At 44.5% G+C, this 22,477-nt stretch overlaps 1 protein-coding gene across 7 annotated transcripts in view; it reads right to left on the reverse strand.

The window, feature by feature from the left end:
• The window catches only part of SCN8A (sodium voltage-gated channel alpha subunit 8), a 1,610,732-nt gene that overhangs the window by 359,332 nt on the left and 1,228,923 nt on the right, over positions 1 to 22,477 (reverse strand). For all 7 annotated transcript variants that reach the window (XM_069653414.1, XM_069653412.1, XM_069653417.1 and 4 more), the window contains exon 18: positions 14,077 to 14,194. In XM_069653414.1, coding sequence (XP_069509515.1) covers positions 14,077 to 14,194 — 118 coding nt within the window. The remainder of the gene's footprint in view (positions 1 to 14,076; positions 14,195 to 22,477) is intronic.

A 22,477-nucleotide genomic window follows, 5' to 3' on the forward strand; every position in this document is an offset into this window, starting at 1 on the left:
CTGAAGGACAAAGGCAATCTGGCTCTTTTACTGTTACTGGACCTGTCTGCCGCCTTTCGACTTGGTGGATCGCAAAGTGCTCTGTAAGCACCTGTCTACTGCCGCTCATTTCTCACCGGAAGCACCAGCCTCCAATCTTTTCTGGATAATAGGTCTATGAGAGTCTTCTCACCATCTGCCTCGGTGGAATCAGCTATCATAACATGCAGTGTTCCTCAAGGCTCATGTGTATCACCCACAATGTACAATATTTTTACTAAGCCTTTGTTCGATGACCTAGACAATTTGGGTGTCACCTACACTAATTATGCAGATGACACCCAGATCCCCATACCTATCTCCGGCGATTATGACACTGACTTGGCCCTAGTCAATAAAATCTATCTCATCATCCAGGCCTGGATGGCCTCTCATGGCTTAGGTCTAAATGATGGTAAGACAGAGCTCTTGCTCTTGGGAGCACCTGCCAGACTTATCAAACTAAGCAATCAGTTTCAAGCATTTAAGGCTGACGGTACCGATATTAAAGTGGCCAAGGGGGTAAAAACCTTGGGCTTCTATTTAGATTCACCCTTGAATCTACACAGGCAAGTCAACGCCTCAGCCTAAGCAACAGCTTACACTTGTAAGCTAACCCACGCCTGCAAAACATTTTTATCGACAGCCAGCTGCATTACACTAGCAAGAGCCCTAATACTTTCAAAATTAGACTACTACGATGCACTCTATCTTGGCTCAAGTAAACAGAATGTCAAAAAACTTAAAATATTACAGAACAATGCCTTAAGAACTGCGCTAAGCATTCCCAGAAGACAACATATCTGAGGCCAGACGTAATAATAATTGGCTCTCTGTGAAGGATAGGATACAGTTTGAAGCCGTCTCCCTTACCCCCAAATGCCTAACGCGGTCCCAAAATACCTAATGGAGAAATGTGTTACAAATTCATCAACTCGCCCCACTAGCACCTTGCACTCCTTCTGCCTGAAGGTCCCCAGATACAAGCTGAAGAAAGCAGGATGTAGTGGCTTTCCTGTCATGGCAGCCCAGCTTTTAAACTCCATGCCAACAACCCTAAGAGCTGACCAGTCATTGTTTAGTTTTAGAAAAGAAAAAAAGTTGGCTCCTGGTACAGGATCCCTGACCAGCACTTGGCTTTAACTATTGGTACTAGTCACTATACAATGCTACTTATATATCTATGTAACTAGTTTCGTATATCTGTGTATTATATTGTTAAATGTACTGTGTAAATTATGTCAAGAACTGCCCTGTAACTGTGATTTGTCATCCTCATGCAACCTGTAACGCGCCCAGATACCTCTGGGTGTGAAGACCTATACAAGTTCCCAGTTTTATTATTTGCCCTTTTTAGATGCCTACTGGCCTTCGTATGCGCTTTAGAATTTAATGGTGCAAGTTCATCAAAATCGTGGGTATTGGATGTATTAGGTTGTTCAGGCTGAGACGGGGGTCATTATTCACAGCGTCCTTAGTTTTCTTAGCCTTTCGTAACTTGCAATGTTCTTTTCTCATCAAAGTAGTCTAATAAATCGTCTCACCCTGCTTATTTGGGCTGCCTTGATCCCTGAAAGGTTCGACTTTCGTTGACTCTAGAACGTCAGCAGCAGATTCAGACTCTTCTTCTACCTCTTGATGATGCTTCTGTAGAACAGGGACTGAGTTTATTCACTGACTACTACCCACTCGGCTCAGAGACCTAGGACTATTTAGTTAGTTCCTTTTCTAGGACTTCCAAAAAGAAAGAATGCTTTTGCACTACTCTGTGAATTTGATTACAAAGCTTTAGTATAGTTTTTATAGACGGAGCTCCTGATCTTGGGTACTGCACAACGCCTGAGCAGACTAGAACCGTCCTATCAGTCATTCACTATAGACGGTAATAACATTCGAGTCTCAAAAGATACTAAAACGTTAGGTTTCTACCTTGACGCCACCCTATCATTAACTCGACAAACAAATGCTGTCAGATCTGCGTCTGCATACACATGCAAACTCATTGCAGCTTGCAGACCATTCCTCACCACGTCTAACAGTGCCACTCTAGCGAGAACCCTTATCATGGCAAAAATTGATTACTGTAGTGCTCTTTACCTAGGCACCAGCCAAGAGAACCTAAATAAACTCCAAACCACCCAAAACAATGCCATTCGTGCCGCCCTAAACATTCCCCGCAACCACCATATCACAGAAACCATAACTAAGTTAATGTGGCTACCTGTTAAGCAGAGAATTTCACTCAAAACACTCACCCTTACGCATAAATGCCTAGCCAATAAAGCCCCGATCTACCTCGGTAGTCGACTGTCGCGCCACTCAACCTCCCGACCTCTAAGAACTGCCCAGTCCCACTGTCTAGCGATCCCTAGATTTAAACTGCAAAAAGCAGGGGGTTCAAGTTTCCCTGTCCTAGCCTCCAAGTTATGGAACTCCCTCCCTGCTACAATCAGAGCTGAAGACTCATTTAACACTTTCAAAGCCAAGACTAGATCTTGGCTCTTCGACCAGCTTTAAGGCCGGCTCAGCGCCTCTGTCTGACATACTCTGACCTGCTGACCTCTGCTATTATTTAGCGGCACCAAAACCACTGTAATATATGTATATAGATCCTCTATGTAAATTTATGTAATGTTTTCTGTATATTTGCATATCTGTAACCTTGTACAAATTGCGCCCTGATGCCTCCGGGCCTGATGGTTTGCGCATTATAAATAAAATAAATACAAATACAAAGTTTTTAATGCAAAGTTAACCGCTTCGTTGTGAGTTGAGTTGTCACCTGAATCTGCATCCGTACTACATTCCTTAAAACTAGTATCCTGCGTTAGCACTGCGAGCACCGGTGATGCTGAGAGCCTCATTAGAAGATAAGCAGTGATTGCCCAACGGGGCTACCTCTTGCATGGGCATGAGACTGGTGATGAGGCTCAGCTTGGAGCAAAAAACACAGATTAAGTAAAGAGTTGTTATCTATTATGATTGAAGTGCCAGTATCACAAGACGATTTATTATATTCTAGAGCTGTAGGGGCGTCTCGCACTCCACCCGTCATTCCCTTAAAGTAGCTAGTTATTTTGCCTTTAAGAGACTTATCTCCCTCGCTGGTTCATCCGTATTGTTCTGGAGTTTCACTGAGTGTTCCAACTACCTCTGTATCAATATTTTCTGCCCTGGCGAGTGATTTTGCACCCCGGAGATTATAGCTTTTTGTTGCCTTCTTACACAGCTTCCTTATAGTAGTGACCTGGATCTTTGCAGACAACCTACAATTCCAATCACTTCCTTGCTAATGTGCCAAAGCCGAAGTGTGAGCTGATACGCAACTTCCAAAGAAGTAAAACAAACCAGACAGCCAACTAAAAATGGACTGCCACCACAATCCTCCAGAAAACAGACTCACTTGTGTCCTGACTCACTAAGTTACAAAGAGGTCAGTGCGCTCCTTTAGGCTAAGAGTTTTACTCCAGCGCTTCTTTCTAGTGGCTATTAGGACTGGCACAAACATATGCAAGACACTTAATTTTTATTGACGAAGCGCCATTGCTCCCAGGTGGCCACCAAAGACCGCTTGCATCCAATGGTGATATGAGCACTCTGCCGCCCTCGTTTGCACCAGCGTGAGACCACAAGCCACAAGCTATGAAAGAATCTACTAGAACTACAGATCTCAGCACTTGACAGTTAAAAAGTACAAGAGGGCGGTAGGAGCGCACAAAGCACAAAGCACACAGAGAATCAGCTGAAACTAAAAATAGAAAGATAAAGTACAAACAATAGGCTTAACCTCAGCCCGGCAACTGATATAGCTAAAAAAATCACTTCTGTTGGGTGAGGAGTGAAGGGAACTCCTCCTTGAGTGAATCTCCCAAGAGACACACTCACCAGCTCTCCCTCACAATGGCTCACGCCCGCTGATAATGCTGAAGCCCCTTACACCCCTCCATTACTGAGCCTCCGACAGCAGATCACACTAGAGAAAAGAACCTTCCGGCGGCCTTTCATGCCTCAAACAGCCAGTGTCAAGCCACACGGATGCAGCATGTATCAACGGCTTCCAACACCGGATTGCCAAGGTATTAGCCAAGGGAAACTCAGGGGCACCTTGGATCTCTAAGGGTAAACGGAGGGCGCAAAATTGTAGAGAATTGCATCCCAGTGAGACCTGGATGGGACCCAATGGGGAAAATTGGTCAGAAGCATCAGAGAAAAGGAAAAAGTTCAAATGCGGAGTGGCTGCAGAGTGTCTGCAGTTCTAGGCAGTTGCAGTAGCAGCGTGTTGTGCAGTGGAACTTGTATTCTGCTTTCCAATCTTTCCAGTCGGACCTTTCATTGTGAAGCACACACACTGGATAAAACCCACAAGGCTCTGTGGAGAGCAGTAGAATGGCTGGCGAGTGTCTGTAGTTCTTGGCAGTTTGTAGCGGTAGCATGCATATTACTTGGCGAGTTCCACAGTATTGGCTCTTGGATTACTCACCTAAACGCAACCGCCTGCATTATTTGTATTTGTATTTTATTGAATTTTTATAGCCCTTTAATCCAAAGTGCTTTACATAAGAACAAGAAGAAATACAACAAGCATAAGATGGTAATTGAATCACAACTCGAAAACAGTATAAGGAACAATTTACATTATTGCTGAGGTGAGGAGGGAGTGGAGAGTGACAGAGGAATAAGGGGAGATACAATAAACATAAGATGGTAATTGGAACACAACTCGAGAGCAGTATAAGGGACAATTTACAATATTGGTGAGGAGGGAGTGATGAGGGACAAATGAATAGGAGGGAGTGGGAGATCCAACAAATATAGGATGGCAATTGACTCACAGCACAAACAGTATAAGGAATAGTTTGAAGTTGGAAAGAGCATCAACGTATATTATCATGTACAACCTGCGAGGCAACACCACGGAATGCGGTCTGCCTAGCTCTGAATCTACATTTAGACCGTATTGTTATGGTAGGGGTTATACCTCCATATCAGCCCCATGTGTGCTGGCCAAATCTATAAACACTGAGCTTAATTCACAAACCAACCTATGCGCTGTTAATAAACTCCTGTCCGGCGCAATCAGTGTCGGTGCTGGTGGCTACATCTGATCACCCTCTAAATGCAGCCTCTTGGTTTATCGCTGCTACTGTACCTATTGTGGTCTTGGCTGTACCACCAGATGGAGCCAACAAAAATGTGATGACTAATATTCAATGGTTGGTCCAGCAGTCTTTTCCTGTGAATGTCGGCACCACCCCTAAGGAAGTGCTTGTAGCCCCCAGGAAAAAGAATAATGTTTCAGTGTCTGCTTGAATCGCCACCTTTTCTCCACCTCCCTGCACATGTACTGAAGTGAGAAAAGTAAAGAGTACAGCAAGAAAATCTAACTGATCCTTGCACACAAACTGAACCTAACTACATAAATGAGGGTAGCCTTTTAGACCATGACAGATCACATAATGACCAAAACGCTCACAAGCGAAACGCCCAGTTCAACATACTTTGTCTCTAATTGAAAACAATCATCAAATATCCTCTGATCTATAATCTTTCTTTACTCTTGGATGAAAGTGAATCGCTGGTAAGGGACGCCAGAGACTCCTCAGTGACACCTATTCCAATTTCATCCCACCTGCATTACACTCTTCAATTTTGGCTTTGTATATGGTCCTTTGTTCATTTGTCAAGCTCGATGAATATATGAGCATGGTACTAAAGGTTCAAACAGGGATGCTAAGTGAAATTAAACTAAAATTGGAAATGATGGATGTGTACCATCAGCAAAGATCACATGTGGTCCTCATACTTTCAAACTTAAATTCTGGTAAAGCAGTCAACCCAGTCATTAATTACTATTCAGGATGATAATTTGCCCTCCTAAATTTCCCATGCGCAGTCCTCGGAGGGTGTAACTCCAGGAACTACTGTAACGAAATGCCCACAAAAGAATTAAACAGTCAAAATTCTGAAAAAAATCAAAAAAGAAGATGTATCAAAATTTTAAAAGTTCAAGGAAATGTGCAGGGAATATATAACTTACCGAAAAGGCAGCGGACATGGCTTCTAGGCCTGTTCTTATTAATCAAAACCCTCCAGTTAGTTTATCAATAGTTTTTTCACAGAACCCCCAGGATAATGGTGGATTCCTCGATACAATTCCTCATGCAATTTTATTGTATGAAAGGCCAAATATTGATAAGGGTGTGCAATCTGTTTGGCTGGGGGACACTGGCTATGTTTTTCGTATCTACCGCTGGATGCAAACCTTCGGTAATACTGCTACCTGGTCCTGCAGCCTCTAAAAAGGTCACCAAGTTGATCATCCAGTGGTTAGTGGTTTAGTCCCTTAGATCAGTATAGGTCAACAGTGGGAAGTAGGTTTCAATCCGCAGCCCTCTTGGACTTTTCATAAAGATGATCTTTTAGCTTATCCTAATGTTTCTGCTACAGTGACTATTCATAGAGATATTTTAATTTTAGAATGTGTTCTTAAATCATCAAATTATGTTATTTTAAATAGTTCAAATGTGATACAATTATTTCATGAAATACCACACATACACCTTCTCACCACCAAAGATATTGAGTTGGCTTACTTTTTTGACCCAATAAGAACGGATATCGTCTCACTAAAAATTATTAAAACAGAAGGTCGGTAGTCTTTGGGGTGTGGGGAGTGGAGGAGGTAGTGGCACTGCAAATCCGGTGCTACAATGGCTACCCTTCCAAAAGCTCAGTACATTATTCAAGTACTGCAACACATACAAAATCCAAATCGTAAGATTAGTCAGGGCTTACCTCAACCCTCTACAGTAATGAGAAACGTTTGGGAGATAGGGGACAGGTCTTTAGGATAGGATTGCGTGTGGCAATATTTCACTGAGCCATAATCATGTTTTGAATAATAGAGATGTATGTAATTATCTGAAAAACCATTCCATATTAATTTTACAGGAGCTGTGGATTAGTTCAGCTATGGTCCTTGATGGTCACCATGTCCCATTTCAATCTTCTTATCACTTACATGGTGGCAGTCTCCGAGTTACTATTAAACATTCAGTCCTTAAACACAGTAAGTTATATCTTATTTCACATACAGGATTATAGCCAGTAAAGCCTCCCTAAAGTTTGGGAAGGGCATCAAAACCATTTTTATTATTAATATTCCTGGAATCCTGCCCATTCTGTGCCTTTTTTAAGAGTGATTCATTCAATTTTAACCTCAAACTGTGAAAGTACAGATAACTTTGAGGTGATTATCGCAGGGGATTTAATTTCTAATTGTCGAGCTTCTCCGGAGGATAATGCCCATTTTCATTATGGTGCCTTATATTCGGAAACAGAAAACTACATTAATTGGACAAAATGAATGGATTATAATCGTGGGACCTCCAAACGAGTAACGGAAATGTGAGGTGCAAATGCCCGTTCGGATTTATGTATAGATGATTTCTTCTTAACTCAGAAATTGTATGATCCATGTAATAATTTCTCAGTTCAATGCACTACTCTTAGTGATCATGCCTTTTTGTCAGTGCAGTTAATTGTGGAGACCACTATCTAAGGTTGTCCCCATTTAACCAACCTCGCTATAAATCCAAAAAGGAATCTAAGTGGACCCAGAATTGGGAATATCACTACCTTTTAACCAATGTATAGGCCAATCATATGTTAAGACATCGTTTGAAGATAAAATTAGTATTTTCACTCCAATTTGGTTTACAGGTTTTATTTATAATCAACCCCAAATAAAGAGTGGATTATAAGGTAAGCCCAACACTTATTTTTATGATCATGACATTCAAAATAAGAAGAAGGAATCCAAAATAGGACAGATTCAAAGATCACTATTTCCAGAAGTAGTAACATGTGAACAAGTGTGTCTTATTCAACATGTAACGCTCACCTGGTTCCCACGGGGGCGCTGGTCTAGTCTGGATTGCTGTGGCCTCTTCTAGCGTGATGCGCAGGACCCAGAACACCGATTGGACAGGACCTCCAAATCGTGCTTGCCTGGCCCGTAGGAATATTCTTCTGCAGATGAGAAAGGGGATTAACAGTCTGCAGAATAGTGTGCTAGCTCCCCCCTTTCCCTCTTCCCCCTTCGTTCCTCTCTAACTTCCTCCAAACCCCGGTTTAAGCTCACCTTATGGCTTGGAAGGATGAACTCTCCATCCTGCTTCTGGTGCAGGGGCGCGTGTTCGTCCAGTTACTTCACTGGTTTTCAGAATGGGGCTGGCAAAATCCACTTGACTTTCCTGAGCGATGCGCCGTAAGTATGAAAGTTCAAAGTTCAAGTGAGGCCCCCTTTATGTTGTCTTTCTAACCTGTGATCTGTCCTTTATTTCAGGTGCAGAATGAAGGCGATGCGTCGAGGGGTTAAACTGCCGAGGTGAGTAGCGATGAGAGCGATCCCTCTAAATGTCCTTATCATTCCCCAGAAATGTCTCTTGTCCTTTCCCCATAGGGGCCGGGGTACGGTACCTGCCAACGGGGCGGCGCCGACCCGAAATGTGGAAGAAAAGCCGGTAAGTATTATGGCGTTTAATCAGGCTTTCCTTCTGTGTTCCTTCTGCTCACCTTTTGTTTCTTCCTCTCTCCCCTAGGTGCAGAGATGTGGCGTCCGATGCTGACAGCCGCGATGGAGCCGGGAGATGTCTCGAGGACAGGTGAGTGAAGGGTGGCGCTGCAGCGAGCAACGCAATGCTTTTAAATGGAAGTCTTTCTTCAGGGATGCTGGCGAGAAGATTCCGGATGCAGGTAAGAAGTTTGAAATAGTCCTTGGTTTTCACCTTTCTCTTCTCTTCCTTCCTTGCAGGTCTTCCAGGTTCGAGGCGGGCGTGGCTGGAGTCCAGGAGCAGGAGCAGACACGGTGAGCGTTAAGCTGCAGGAAGCAGAACAACGCGAAGCATGAGCTGCTGTCTGGGCGTGGCTTAAATAGCCTCCAAAGAAGTCCCAGGTATGTATCCTTCCCCAACTAGGTATGTATCCTTCCCTGGCCATGCCCGAGTGAAAAAATAGTCCCTATGAAAAAATAGTCCCTTTTAGGTCTCAGGGAGGCCTGAAGCGTGCAGCATGGTCTGCATCAGGTAAGTGCACAAAACACCTCCTTTTATGAGCCTGGCGCCTATGGCGCCAGGACTGATGTCCAACATGAGCCTGGCGCCAAACGCACCAGGACTGAGTCCAAAGAGCCCCTATAAGGGGCCGCTGGGCTTTTACCCGAGGGCATGGTGCCTGCTTCTGGGGGTGCTGGGCCTGGCGCTCCGGGGGTAGGCATCATGACAGCACTCCCCTCCCCCCCAAGGCCCCTCCCAAGGTCGTTCCTTCTGGAGGTTTCGGTTTGTTTGGGAAATTCCGATGGAACCTTTTTACCAGCCGAGGTGCATGTACGTGATCACTGGGTTCCCAAGACCTTTCCTGAGGCCTGTACCCGTTCCAATCAATTAGATAGAAAAGTTTTGATTTTGAGATCTTAGAATCCAAATGTTCTTCACCTCGAATTCAGGCTCCCCATCTATCTGAATCGGTTCTGGTGGCTTTGTTAATCTGGTTCCTGGGTGCACTGGTTTCAAAAGTGACACATGAAAAACGGGGTGAATCCGCATGTTAGCTGGTAGATCGAGCTTGACTGCCACTGGGTTGATTATACCTTTGATTGAGTAAGGGCCTAAATACCTTGGATTAAAAGTTCGAGGCCCCTTGAGTGATAGGTGTTTGGTAGCCAACCATACTTGATCCCCTATTTGGTATGGAGGCGCCTCTCTTCGATGCAGATCCGCATTCTTTTTGTATTTCCCTTTCGCATGTTGCAAATGTGCAGTTGCATCCTTGAAGGCTTGAGTAATCGTAGAATGCAAATGGTCCACTGCGGGCATTTCAAGGCTCAGAGGTGAGTCCAAGTCTGAAGTACGAGGGTGATGTCCATATAGGGTATAAAAGGGGCTCTGACCAGTTCCAGAGTGTATCGAGTTATTGTATGCATATTCTGCCACCCATAAAATGTCCTTCCAATTACCCTCCGATTGGTGCAACATACATCGTAGATATTGTTCAAGGGTCTGGTTCGTTCTCTCAGTCTGACCATCGGTCTGTGGGTGGTGGCTGGTCGAGAGTCTTACGTCGATTTGTGCCAGTTGACAACACTTTTTCCAAAAATGAGAAATAAACTGGCTTCCCCGATCGGAGACTAGTATGGACGGGAATCCATGCAAACGGATGATATTTTCGAGGAATTCTTTGGCAAGAACAAAGGCTGAAGGTAATCCTTTCAACGGAATAAAGTGGGCCATTTTGGAAAATAAATCCACCACGACCAGAATAGTATTGTAACCATTACAAGAGGGCAGGCCCGTGATAAAATCTAGTGACAGGGTGTGCCAAGGTGCTGGTGGAATGTCTAAGGGCTGAAGAAGACCGGCGGGTCTTGTCTTTTGACCTTTGTTTTGGGCACAAACTCCACAGGACATCACAAAAGATTTAATATCCTTTCGCCAGGAAGGCCACCAGAATTATCGTTTAAACTTTTCCTCTGTTTTGGCAATGCCAGGATGTCCTTCCATCAGGGTATCATGATGACGGGAAATAACCAGTTCTTGCAATTCCTTTTCTGGCAAAAATAAGCGTCCTTGCAAGTAAGGTAAGCCATCCTTGACTGAAAAGTTAGACCCCCTTTTGATCCAATCCTGCAAGGCTAAAGAGTCCAGGAATTGTTTCACTCGTGCTTGAATGTCTTCAAGGATTTGTAAAGTGGTTATCCCCAAAATTATCGGCACAGGTTCTCAGTTTGTGTCTATTTCTTCCATTCCAATTCAGGATAGAGCGTCCGCCTTACCATTCTTATAGCCGGGGCGGTAGGTGATTACAAAATCGATGTCAGCAAAGAACAAAGCCCATCGGAGCTGTCGGGACGATTGAGCCTTGGCAGTTTTTAAATATTGTAAATTTCGGTGATCAGTGATCACGGTGATGGTATGCCGGGCGCCGAGGAGATAATGCCGCCAAGCCTTGAAGGCGGACTTAATGGCTAATAGTTCCTTATCGGTGATCGCATAATTTATCTCCGGCGGCAAGAACTTTCTGGACCAAAATGCTACGGGGTGCAGTTGGTTGGTTTCGGGGTCTCTCTGAGACAGGACTGCTCCCATGGCTAAGCTGGACACGTCGGTTTCGACTATATATGGGAGATCGGGACGTGGGTGCTTCAAAATAGGTGCGGACGTGAACTTAGCTTTCAACTCCTGAAAGGCCTGTTCGGCTTCCTCGGTCCATTCAAAACATTTATTTTTTCATAAGAGTGCAGTGATGGGTTGCACCACACGTGAAAACTCCGGGATAAACCTGCAATAAAAGTTGGCAAAACCAAAAATGCTTTGGACACCTTTCACCGAACTAGGTGATGGCCATTTGAGGATGGCATCCACTTTCCGTGAATCCATTCGGACCCCTTTAGGTGTCAGGATGAATCCGAGAAACTCAACCTCGGTGATATGGAAAACACATTTTTCCAGCTTGGCAAACAGTTTGTGCTGGTGCAGTTTCTCTAGGACGGCCCTGACATGCTTTCTGTGATCAGATTCCGAAGAGGAGTACACAAGAATGTCATCGATATACACGACAACACAGACATCGATGAGTTCCCGAAGGACATCGTTCATGAAGAATTGGAAGGCTGCAGGCGCGTTGCACAACCCGAAAGGCATCACCTGGTATTCGAATAGTCCATATTTTGTACGGAAGGCCGTTTTCCATTCGTCGCCTTCTTTTACTCGTACCAGATGATAAGCCCCCCGGAGATCTAACTTGGTGTATACGCAAGCGTCCTTCACCTGGTCAAGGAGTTCAGGGATCAGAGGCAGAGGGTAACGATTTTTAACAGTTATCTGGTTCAATGCGCGGTAATCGATACAAGTTCTAAGGTCGCCTTCTTTTTTAGGCACGAAGAACAAAGCTGAGGATGCCGGGGACTTTGACGGGCGAATGAAACCATTGGCGAGGTATTGATCTAAATATTGTCAACAAAAGAAATTTCCAGCAGAGGGTTTTGACAAAAGCTGCATCATTGATCACTCAAATGAAGCAAATTAATAAAAAGTATTGCAGATTCTCCACGGTCCCTCTGATAATGTTTTACATAACATCAATATTTCCATCCTTTCTCTACGTATTAGACATTTGTCATCTAACCTGCAAAACAATTATTTTAAAGCTGGAGAGTAAAGTCTGGAAAAAGAGATTGAGGCCACCAAATTGTGTCCAAATTGTGTTTGTGAGATTTGAATTGTGTCCATCTTCCTTTTTTACTTGGCTGAAATAGAAAATGTTAATGTTTTATAGATTACTAGCATCTCCCAAAAATTTGTTGTTTTGTGATTTTCATAGAAATATTTTGGGTTTGAAAATTGGCCCTGTGTATGATTTTATGTTAAAATGTGAAAATAATTTAAATGATATGTCGGAATCAGCTATAAACCTAATAACTATTCCTGTAGGGGTTAAGAAATATCTAATGTTGCTGAATGTATAATCTTTTCCCTAATTAAATAAGCCTATTGGAGTGCTACCAACATACTTAACTACATTTCTGAATGCAATTTGGACAGCTCAATTCCTAAGGTTCAAACTTAATCTTTGACCAGTTGGAGAAATGATGGCACTTTGCAAAATAATTAACTGGATCATATCCTGGCTCTTGTTTTTAGCTGCTTCCCAGTCTTTGAAACATCTGATGATTGAAGGTCCAAAGCTGCATGATGAACGTATTTTAATTTTGGGTAATTTCATAAATCAGGAGGAATGGCTGTCAGAGAATGATTTCTGGTAGCGCTTAGTAAGCAGAAATAAAATACCTCTTACGATAGCTGTGTTAAAACATTTTAAAAAATCAATGTAATTGAAGCTTTACATTCGTTTGTTTGCAGTATTGTAAACATGCTCCATTTCTCATATAATAACCGTCTCTAAATTTTACTCCGATTCTTTATTTCATGAATAGGCACAGAACACTTTGTGATGTTTTCATGGGAGCCGAATGGAATTTGATTCGTTTTTTAAGCAATTACTTGTATATGTAAAGGATGAGTTTGCCTTGGTTTTACATCTAATTATTTTATGTGCATCTAACTGTTTATGTAAATGGTGAGATATATTTTGCTTTATTTCTCTGTTTGTGTAAGGTTTACTTGGTTTAAACCAATATCTGAATAAATACGTTCAAAGAAGCTCAAAATTATGCAGAAAGGGATTTATTTTCCTAGCATTACTGCACAGATTTGGTTTCTTCCCAGGGCTTAAGTAAAACAAGACAATACATCCCTGTGAGTGCCTGCCTCCTTTTTTCAGGAGGAGTGCACAAACAGACACTGTTGATCGAACAATGCCTTGTACGAGTACATTGTACAACAGCAAACATCACTACTATACCTTGACTGCTACCTTTGCAGTGTAATGGGGTAAAGCATGTATTTGCAAATACACACACAAATATACCAAGCAATTCCACTCAAACAGCAGCCTTAACAAAAATAATTAAACAGTACCATTACAGTGCGATTCCAGTTAAATGAGTACAATAATTTTGAGACAGGCGTCCCTCATTCAATCAAACAGTAGGTGTGAGCCAGTCATTCACTCATCACTCTGAAGACCTCATGTCTGCCTCTATCCCAGAGTGTACTCAGAAATTGCATACATATAGGTACAGAAATAACACCTCGTGCGATATCTTGTGAACGCCATCCTTCTTTCTCTGTGTTATATGACACTACAGTCTTTAGCACTGAGCCTTCACAAGATGAGGTTGGGCCATTACTGCACAATACGGTTATAACAATAAATGCCTCTGTTAAAATGCACTAAAAAAGAAACAGGGAAATAACACATGAAAAGCACATTTAAGGTACGCCATCTTTTTTCTATGGCCTCCTCACCAATCTCACTCAGAATTCATAGCAAATGTTGTCTAATGTCCTCATTTAATGACCAATGTTTCCTTAGGTACTTAGCAGGATATGAGTGCTTATTAAATACTGTAAGTGGAATGAAAATTGTAAAATTAATTACCTTCTGTGAAACAATTATCAGGGTCTAAATACTCCTCCGGCTGATCCACTGGTATTTCTTCTGCTTCTGGCTTTATATCAATTGTACTTCCTTCAGAAGAGCTGGTGTCATCCGTTTTCTAGAAGAAAGCCATACAGATAATACATATGAATTCTATATCAAACAATATATTTTCAGAACTTTAAGAATGTATGCTCTATTCAATCAGCAAAACATATAACTGTACGAGATTAAATTTCAGCAAAAATATAGGTCAACCAATATCTTCATAAACCAGTTTCAAAATAGGTTTATTGTACTTTTTTCAACAACATTTTGGATGGCAACTCCTACAAAGCCTTTTGATCATATATTTATTTTTGTATTTCTTTTGACAATGCTTCTGTTCCTTTTTGGGTTTGGTTCTTTATCGCCAGACAGAGGGATGCTAATCCATTGCTAAAGAGATATATGGACTGTCGCAAATAATGGCCATTGGAAACATTTAAGTGTACCTATATATGGCATTTACATGAGGACACGTCTCTGTGCATGTCTATGTCATAGCAGAACAAACACTAGACTGCTAATCACTATTAGTGTTGAATTGCAATGAGGAAGGCTTGTATCTGGTCTTCTCAACCTATAAGAGGAAGACATGAGTAAGCTTGTTGTCATTACAGAATAAAAGAAGCATGATAAAGCAAGATTTGCTGCTGGGGGGAAAAAAGAGCTCTCCCAGCACAGTATCTTTTTCGCGAGGCAGTAATCAGCAGTTAGAAAACGGAGGTGAGCAGGCTCAGGAGAGTGCAGGGACAGTGCATTTTCATACCATTCATAATCAATGGAGAGGAGCTGGGCATGGGAGAAGAGGGCAATGGCAATGCTGACATTGAAGAGGGGAGGGCCATAGGGCTAGGGGAACAGACGCGGGAAGAAGGCTGTGGCATGGGGCAAGTTCCTAGAAGTTGATGATAATCACTGGCAAGGGGCCGTGTACCTGGGCCGTTCTTTTCAACCTCTGGCAATGTGTTAAGGAGCTTGGTGGTTGATGGAAATCATTGGTAATGTGGAAAACATCTGGCCATATGATGGCCTTCCTTGACAAGGGTGAAGTTATCTAGTCATTTGTATTTGTGCCAATACTTGGCAATAGGGCAAGCAGCTGGGCAGCTAACGGCAAAACCTGGCAGTTGCCCAAGTACCTGAGAAGCAGATGACAATCCTTGAAGAGTAAAGTTAATTTTTATGAATAAGTCTCCTCTGCAGATTCTGTATCCTTAAAATATCCAGCTGCCAGGATGGACCTTGGAAATGTTTTAAATAACATTGTTTACCACACACTCTGAGTCACCACAGGAGACATAACACAAAGGCCTTCCCAGCACTTGGCAACCCCGGGCGAAGGAGGCAAGCCCCATACTCTTTGGCCTTCAAAAGCACTACAGCACTGAAGTGAAGATCCTCACTTCCACACAGCCAAGTTGAGGCAATCCAAGCTGCACCCAGTAACCAAGTGACCAGCAACAATGTCCTCCTAGGGCATCCCAGCCAAAGCCTAATCATACGAGTATGGGGAGGCGAATCCCGGGGCTCAACCTCTTGTACTAGCTATGGCAGGGGATATCGCCCCTTCCCCCACAATGTAAAGCGCCATGTCTAAATCCTGTAAGGCCACTAAACATACAGACATCTCTACCCTATTGAAGGCGGGCGCAGCGAAGAAGCCCAAAAAGGGGGAGTGAGTGGAAGCTCTAATACATGCAGGTGCAGCGGCAACATCCCCTGAACAACAACTTCAGTACGTCACCAAGTCTGTCTTGCAGGACCTCTTAGCATCCATGACCAGAGAATATCAAAAAGGCACGGAAGAGCTCTTAAATAAGATCAAGGGATGCGACAGAAGACTGGAGGAGCTCGAAGGAAGGACAGCTGAGGTGTAATCAGTGCTGTGTGAACAGAATCATGAGATCGAGGAAGGCGCTGATGGGATCACAGCACTTGAAGCTAGATGCAAGGCGCTGGAAACAAAACAAGAGGATGCGAAAAACCGGTCCCGTCATAATGACATCCGCTTAAGGGGGAAACCATCTTCAGTCCCTGATTCTAACCTCCACGACTTTGTCTAGAACCTCTTTCGAGCGCTGCTGTCTCTCCCCGACGATGCCCCAATGGAGTTGGACCAGGTGCACCACACACGTGAGGCAATCACTACCTCCTATGCCAGACGTCCTAACAGGGTGCATTTCTATCAAATTAAGGAGGAGCTAATGAGAAAGGCTAAGGCCTCACCACAGTTCCTATTCAGAGGCATATCAATAGCTCTGTATCAAGACCTTGCTGCCATCACTCTAAAAAGGAAAGCTCTAAAGCCAGTAACCGATTGGCTGAGGGAAAGGACTATAACATACAGGTGGGGCTTCCCCACAGAACTACTCTTCATGGCCGAAGCAAACATTGGCGAATACAAACTATGAAAGAGGCGGAGAAACTGTTTGACCCACCAGCCACAAATGAGGGGAGGGACGAGGAGCCAGCAGTGAGCCAGAGTTTGGGGGAGATACCAGCAGCATCCTGGACAAGGGTAAACAGAAGGCAAAAGCTGAAGAGCCCACCTCACATTGACAAACAGGCACCTGAGTCTTGAAACCATTACCCCTACCAGGGGCCAGCGCGGAGGTGTTCACATGCTGGGATGGGTCCAAGCTGTGTTTACTAACGGCAGCTGTGACTAGGACACTAAGCGAGACACATAATGTGGACTCCGACAAACTTCACCTGAATTCATCGCCACGGTGTCCCAGTGGTGCGATGCTGATGCGGAGCTCAGGATGAAAGGATACCGCCTAAAGAATCTGTTTCTAGCAAAGATTGGTTGCAGGGGCTGGTTCTAGTATCCCAAGAGCACACAAGCTAGGCTCATGTGCTTGTTACTACATTTCTAATTCGGGGAGGGGGAGGGATAACATGGGGGGGGGCGTTTGAGAGAGCTGGAACTCAGTTAACAACGCAAGTTGCTAGATATCACTTATTCAGCAAGTTGTATAAGCTCACCGGGGGCCCACATGGGAGGAGAATGCGCACAGGGTACACGCTGAACTTAGTATTACAAGTCTATAGCTGGTGACCCTGAAAATGAAGTAATAATGGTGACATGGAATGTCCAGGACCTCAGTTTCCCGGGGTAAGCGCAAATCAGTAATTTGTAGATTGCAGGAACTAGGAGGTGGACATTGTCTCCAGGAGACCCACCTCCTTGCCCCAGATGAAAAGCAAGTGAAATCTGCTAGCTTCTTTGCCAGGGCTGGGGTAAAGAAAAGAGGGGTGGTGACTTCAACCTAGCTCCGAATCCAGATAACGGCAACACACTAAAACCCACACCTGAGGATTATGCGAAAGCAGTGAGATTCACAGAATTTCTCAGGGAGGTAGAGGTTGTAGACATATGGAGATTATTTAATGACAAAGTACATGACTACACGTTCTATTCATCAGTGGTCGAAGAGTACAAAAAGAAGTTGTGGAATTATGTTCCCTGTTGGCCTGCTCCCGCTCCAAAACACCATTGCAACAACCCCTCTCACGTGCAATCCAAACCCCCAAACAAACACCAGCTGTTTACGGGAATGTTCAGTGCATTGCACTGAAGTGCAAGTTTAAACTTCTTCCTACACTTATTGTAAAAATAAACCATTCCGGAATGATTTCTGCTCTCACCCACTTTGACCACTGCCATTCCCATGCCCACAAAGGCTTGTCCAGAATCAACCTGATTCTCATGTCTAGCGCACTTTACCCATGGTTGGGGCGAGGTAACATTTTACCTAGGATCACCTCAGGTCACACACCGGTGCTCGCTAGCATTCGGGTGACGGGCCTCCCCGCCCGGGCGCCAAAACCATGGAAGCTACAGGATTCCCTGCTGCAGGACCCAGTAACTAGGGAGGACATTTCTAGCACTTTACGCAATTACTTTGATGAGAATCTCTTATAGGGCTGCCCCCTCCTGATGGTTTGGGATGCCATGAAAGCGGTCATGAGAGGGGAACTAATAGCGAAAGCAGCAGCTCGCAGTTGACTAGGGAGGATACAGCACTTACAGCTCGAAAAAAGGGTATCTGAGCTGGAAGAAATACACAAAAGCACTCAATTCAACAAATCATGGGGAGACCCGAGAAAGGCTAAAACCATACTGGAAACGCACCTAGCTGATAAATCGGGCCAAGCCCTCGCATACACGAAACAGTTTTACTATATGAATAGCAATAAAGCAAATTAACTCTTGGTGTATAAACTGAAAAAAATACACTGACAGAACAATATGTGCCTGCTATGGGGATGGAATGGAGCGCTCTAGGCGGCGGAAGGGGACAAGCTAACAGCGATGACGGAACACCATAAGTCAGTAATAGCTGGGGACCCTATCATAGACCTTGGGCAGCAACAATATCTGGCAGTGGCTCCCCGGTAAGAAACCTGGCAGGAACTAACTGCCCCTCTTGAAGCCCTGATCTCACTCGAGGAAATAAAGTCGGCGATGGCTTCCTTAAAGAACGCAGCCCCATGCCCGAATGGGTTCACCACACAATTCTATAAAAAATACTCTAACACGCTTGCCCAACACCTCGTTACCCTGTTTAACTCCTTCACGGAATCAGGCAGCATTACACCGACGATGGAGGATTCTCTAACAGTGATGCTCCCAAAACCGGGTAAAGACCCGGAGCTCTGTAGCTCATATAGATAGCTCATATAGACCAACCACATTAATGAACAAAGACGCAAACATCTGGTCAAAGGTCTTAGCAACCCGACTAGCGGAAATCGTACCAAATTGATTCACCCAGACCAAACAGGATTTATCCCCGGCCGCACTACACATGATATTAGACACATCCTCAACCTAATTGAATGTGCCAATAGAGACGGAACGGAACTAGCCGTCATCTCACTGGATGCGAATAAAGCCTTTGATCTATTGGATTGGGGCTGTGTGAGCAAAACCCTAAAACACTTTGGCTTCAGCCCTAAATTCACAAAATGGGTCCTGGCTAATTACCACTCTCGGGCACAACCTTGTGAGTGAATGGTCCCTGCTCACAGAAACTGACGATCATCCGAGGCACCCGCCAGGGGTGTTCCCAGTCCCCGCTCATATTCGCCCTGTACATGGAGCCTTTCACCACTCTAACCCAGCTATTCAGGGTCTACGGGTTGGGGCTGATAACTATAAAATATCCCTGTGCGCAGATGTGCTGCTCTCCACCACACACCCAGACTCCTCACTAGAGGAATTGTAGCACTAGATTTTGTAATTTAATTTAATAGGGTTGTTTGGTGAGGCCTCTGGCTTCAAGGTACATTTCTCAAAATTCAACGCCCTAGGGGTAAATATCACCCGCAGACATAAGGAAACACTTGCAAGCAGCGAGCCAATCCCATGGGTGGGGAATCACATTGCATATCAGGGCGTGCAAAACTAAAATAGAATTGACAAGGGATACCAAGTCAACTTCCCAAACCTGCTCAGGGAACTCAAGTCGGATCTCAAGCGCTGGCGCGGATAGGGAGGATCACGGCCCTTAAGATGAACTTAGTCCCTAGACTCCTATGCCACTGTCTCTCATTGCCTGTAACAGTCCCCACAAAGGAACTCTAAGCCCTGCAAAGGGAGATGCTAAAATACACCTGGGCAAGGAAAAAGCAAAGAGTGGCCAAAAGGGTTATGTTCCGCGGAACGCCCGTAGGGGATTTGAGGTACGGAACATAACTAGATACTTCCTGGCGCCCCAGCTGTCTCACACCTTTGCATGGCAGGAAACAGCGAATCCCCCACGTTGGAAGCGAATGGAGGAGACACGAAGCCCTGTTCCACAATCCGCACTTCCTCATTTTAGGCAGCCCTGGCAGTCACCCGATAGGGGCCCTCTAACCATCCCTATGAACAGAACACAGCTGGCAGAAGATAGTGGGCCAATGGGATATCAGGGGGTCCTTAGGATCCCTCTCTCCAATCTGGGACTACCTGGAGTTCACACCAGGGCTGAAAGCGGCATGGTTCCTTGAGTGGAGAGCTGGTGGTCTCAATAGACTAGCACATTTCTACAATAATGGGGTCCCCCTCTCTTTCGAAGAATGCAAAGCACAGTTCCACATCACAGAAGCAAAGAGATTATAAGTCTGCTGCACTCAATGCCATTATGAGCTCCACGCCAGTCGTGAAGTCATTATTGTAAGGAAGGCATGGTATCAGCAGAAAGACTGACACAAGTGACTACAGTTTGAGGGTGTTTATTGAACTTTAATTGGGTTTGACAAACGCCTATCTAATCCTAAATCTAAAGATGGGAGCAAGCTACGACCATCAAAAAATAATAATAACAGTCCTAGTGGTGTCTTGTCCAACTAAAAAGGGCCTATACTAATAAACCTATTGCCAATGCTTACCTTTAAATACAAATAGTGTGGGAAACAATGTTATGCAAACGAAACGTGTTCAAGAAATGATGTGTCAGGATATTCAAGCTGTTTGTTTCTCTTCCCCAAGTTTTCAGCACAGAATAAGGCGGCACACTCGAGCTTAGCACAGTCGCTGGCTTCTTTAGCACAAGGGTGCAGTTCAAGACTCCAACATCATGGCCTTCTGTGCCAAAGACTTTTTGCTGTTCAAAATCTCTTCTTTCAGAGGGCCTGATGCAATAAACAAATAATAAAGCTCCTTTCCTTTCAAGATTCTCCTACGCACACTTTTCTCAGGTGATTTACTGTTCACCTTGGATCCCCCTCCGCCGGGCTCAGATCCACTTTAACACAAAGTTCGTATTTCACATATACACAATTTTCTTAGGATTTCCACGTATCCAATTTCTCGGGTGATTCACGGTTCAAATTCTTAATTAGTCTCCCTCTGCCGGGCTGGGCCCACTTTATCTATTGTGACACAAACTTGCTTTAATACAAAGCTTTCAACAACTGATCTCCTTCTGTCGGGCTCGGACCAACTTTATCAATTTTGCCATCAACTCTCTTTACTGTATCAACATTGAATACTTTCGATTGTGTACAGGAGTTTGCTTGATCCGTTGCAGGACCCCTTTGATTTACAATCCTTCGCCACTTTTACTTGTCAATGCTTAGCTCGATACCTTACAGAGACCTTTGATTGAGCATGCACATGGTGCGGACAATTCTGTCAAAGGTATCGTATAGCTTGGTTTCAAAGTTCAATCACTCATCTGCAGGTCAACTATACTTGCGTTGGTTATCACGTGCGTTTCATAGAATGCTTGTTCCAGCGCTCGCCATACAATGTTGCCGCTTGCAACCTTGGCTTCAACATAGACCGGTCTTGTATCGGTCTCCCCAACTCACTGGCTGTGTTGATTTCGCGGACTATACTTTGCTGTTCGAGCCAAGGACAATACTCCAGCTGCTGATTATTCTCCCTGCCTTGATTATTGATGCGGGAGGGCCCCAGTTACCTCCGACACACAATGCAGGATTCCTCAGCCTGGTTTCCTGGTGCTACGCTTTCTATTCTTGAGGCTTCATAAAAGTAACAGTCCTTGTCAAAAAGGTCAAGGGAATTTCCCTCCTTGTGATCCCCTTCGGTTTCCTTGAGTGCTTTGCTTCGCTCAGAGTGTGCTCTCATGCTCTGCCTTTTATCCGTGTGGGGGAAGTGTAATGGAAGTCAGGTGTCTGTGATGGTCAGTAATTGCCTGTCCCTACCCGACTATTGGATTGGGACACGTCAGGTATACGGCTCGGGTGTTGGTCTGTTTTCTCTCATAGCGGGCTGTCTGTGAGCAAGTGTTTGTGTTGTGAAAGGGGGGGCTGAGCTCCTAAGTATCCTATTTGATAGGATGGGGTAAAGGTATTACAGGGAAGGGGATTCTGCATCTCACCATCCAGTGTCCCACTCCCTGAAGACTCCTCACCCAGGTGATCCACCCACACTGGTCCACCCCCAGGAACTGGATCCAAAGCGATGGCCTTGTCCTGGCCAGCTGGATCACAGATCCCCGGGGACTTTTGGGTGAAAGATCTTCTGGTTTCTCACAGTATATATAGAGCTGCCACTGCCCATTACCACATTTCCACCGATATCCCTAGCACTCAGCCGATGAGGGTTGTAATTGTAACTGGTTATTTATACTGTGCTTAATACCCAGAGGTTTCTAAGTGCAGACCCGGGGATTGAACCAGTGTTGCTGCACTTGCTTCCAAGGTGAGCATGTTGCCCCTGAGCTATCCTCCAGAGAAACCAGAAGGTGCCTCACTTACCAGTCCTCAGGGATCTGTCATCCAGGTGGCCGAGGCATGGTCATCGATATTGGATCCAGACCCTGTGGGTGGACCAGTGTGAGAGGATCAATTGGATGGGGTCCCTTGGGGAGTGGGTGTGGGGCACCTTATGGTGAGT

Source organism: Ambystoma mexicanum, chromosome 3q (genome assembly GCF_040938575.1).
Source record: "Ambystoma mexicanum isolate Mex_15411 chromosome 3q, UKY_AmexF1_1, whole genome shotgun sequence".
NCBI classification, from domain to species: Eukaryota; Metazoa; Chordata; class Amphibia; order Caudata; family Ambystomatidae; genus Ambystoma; species Ambystoma mexicanum.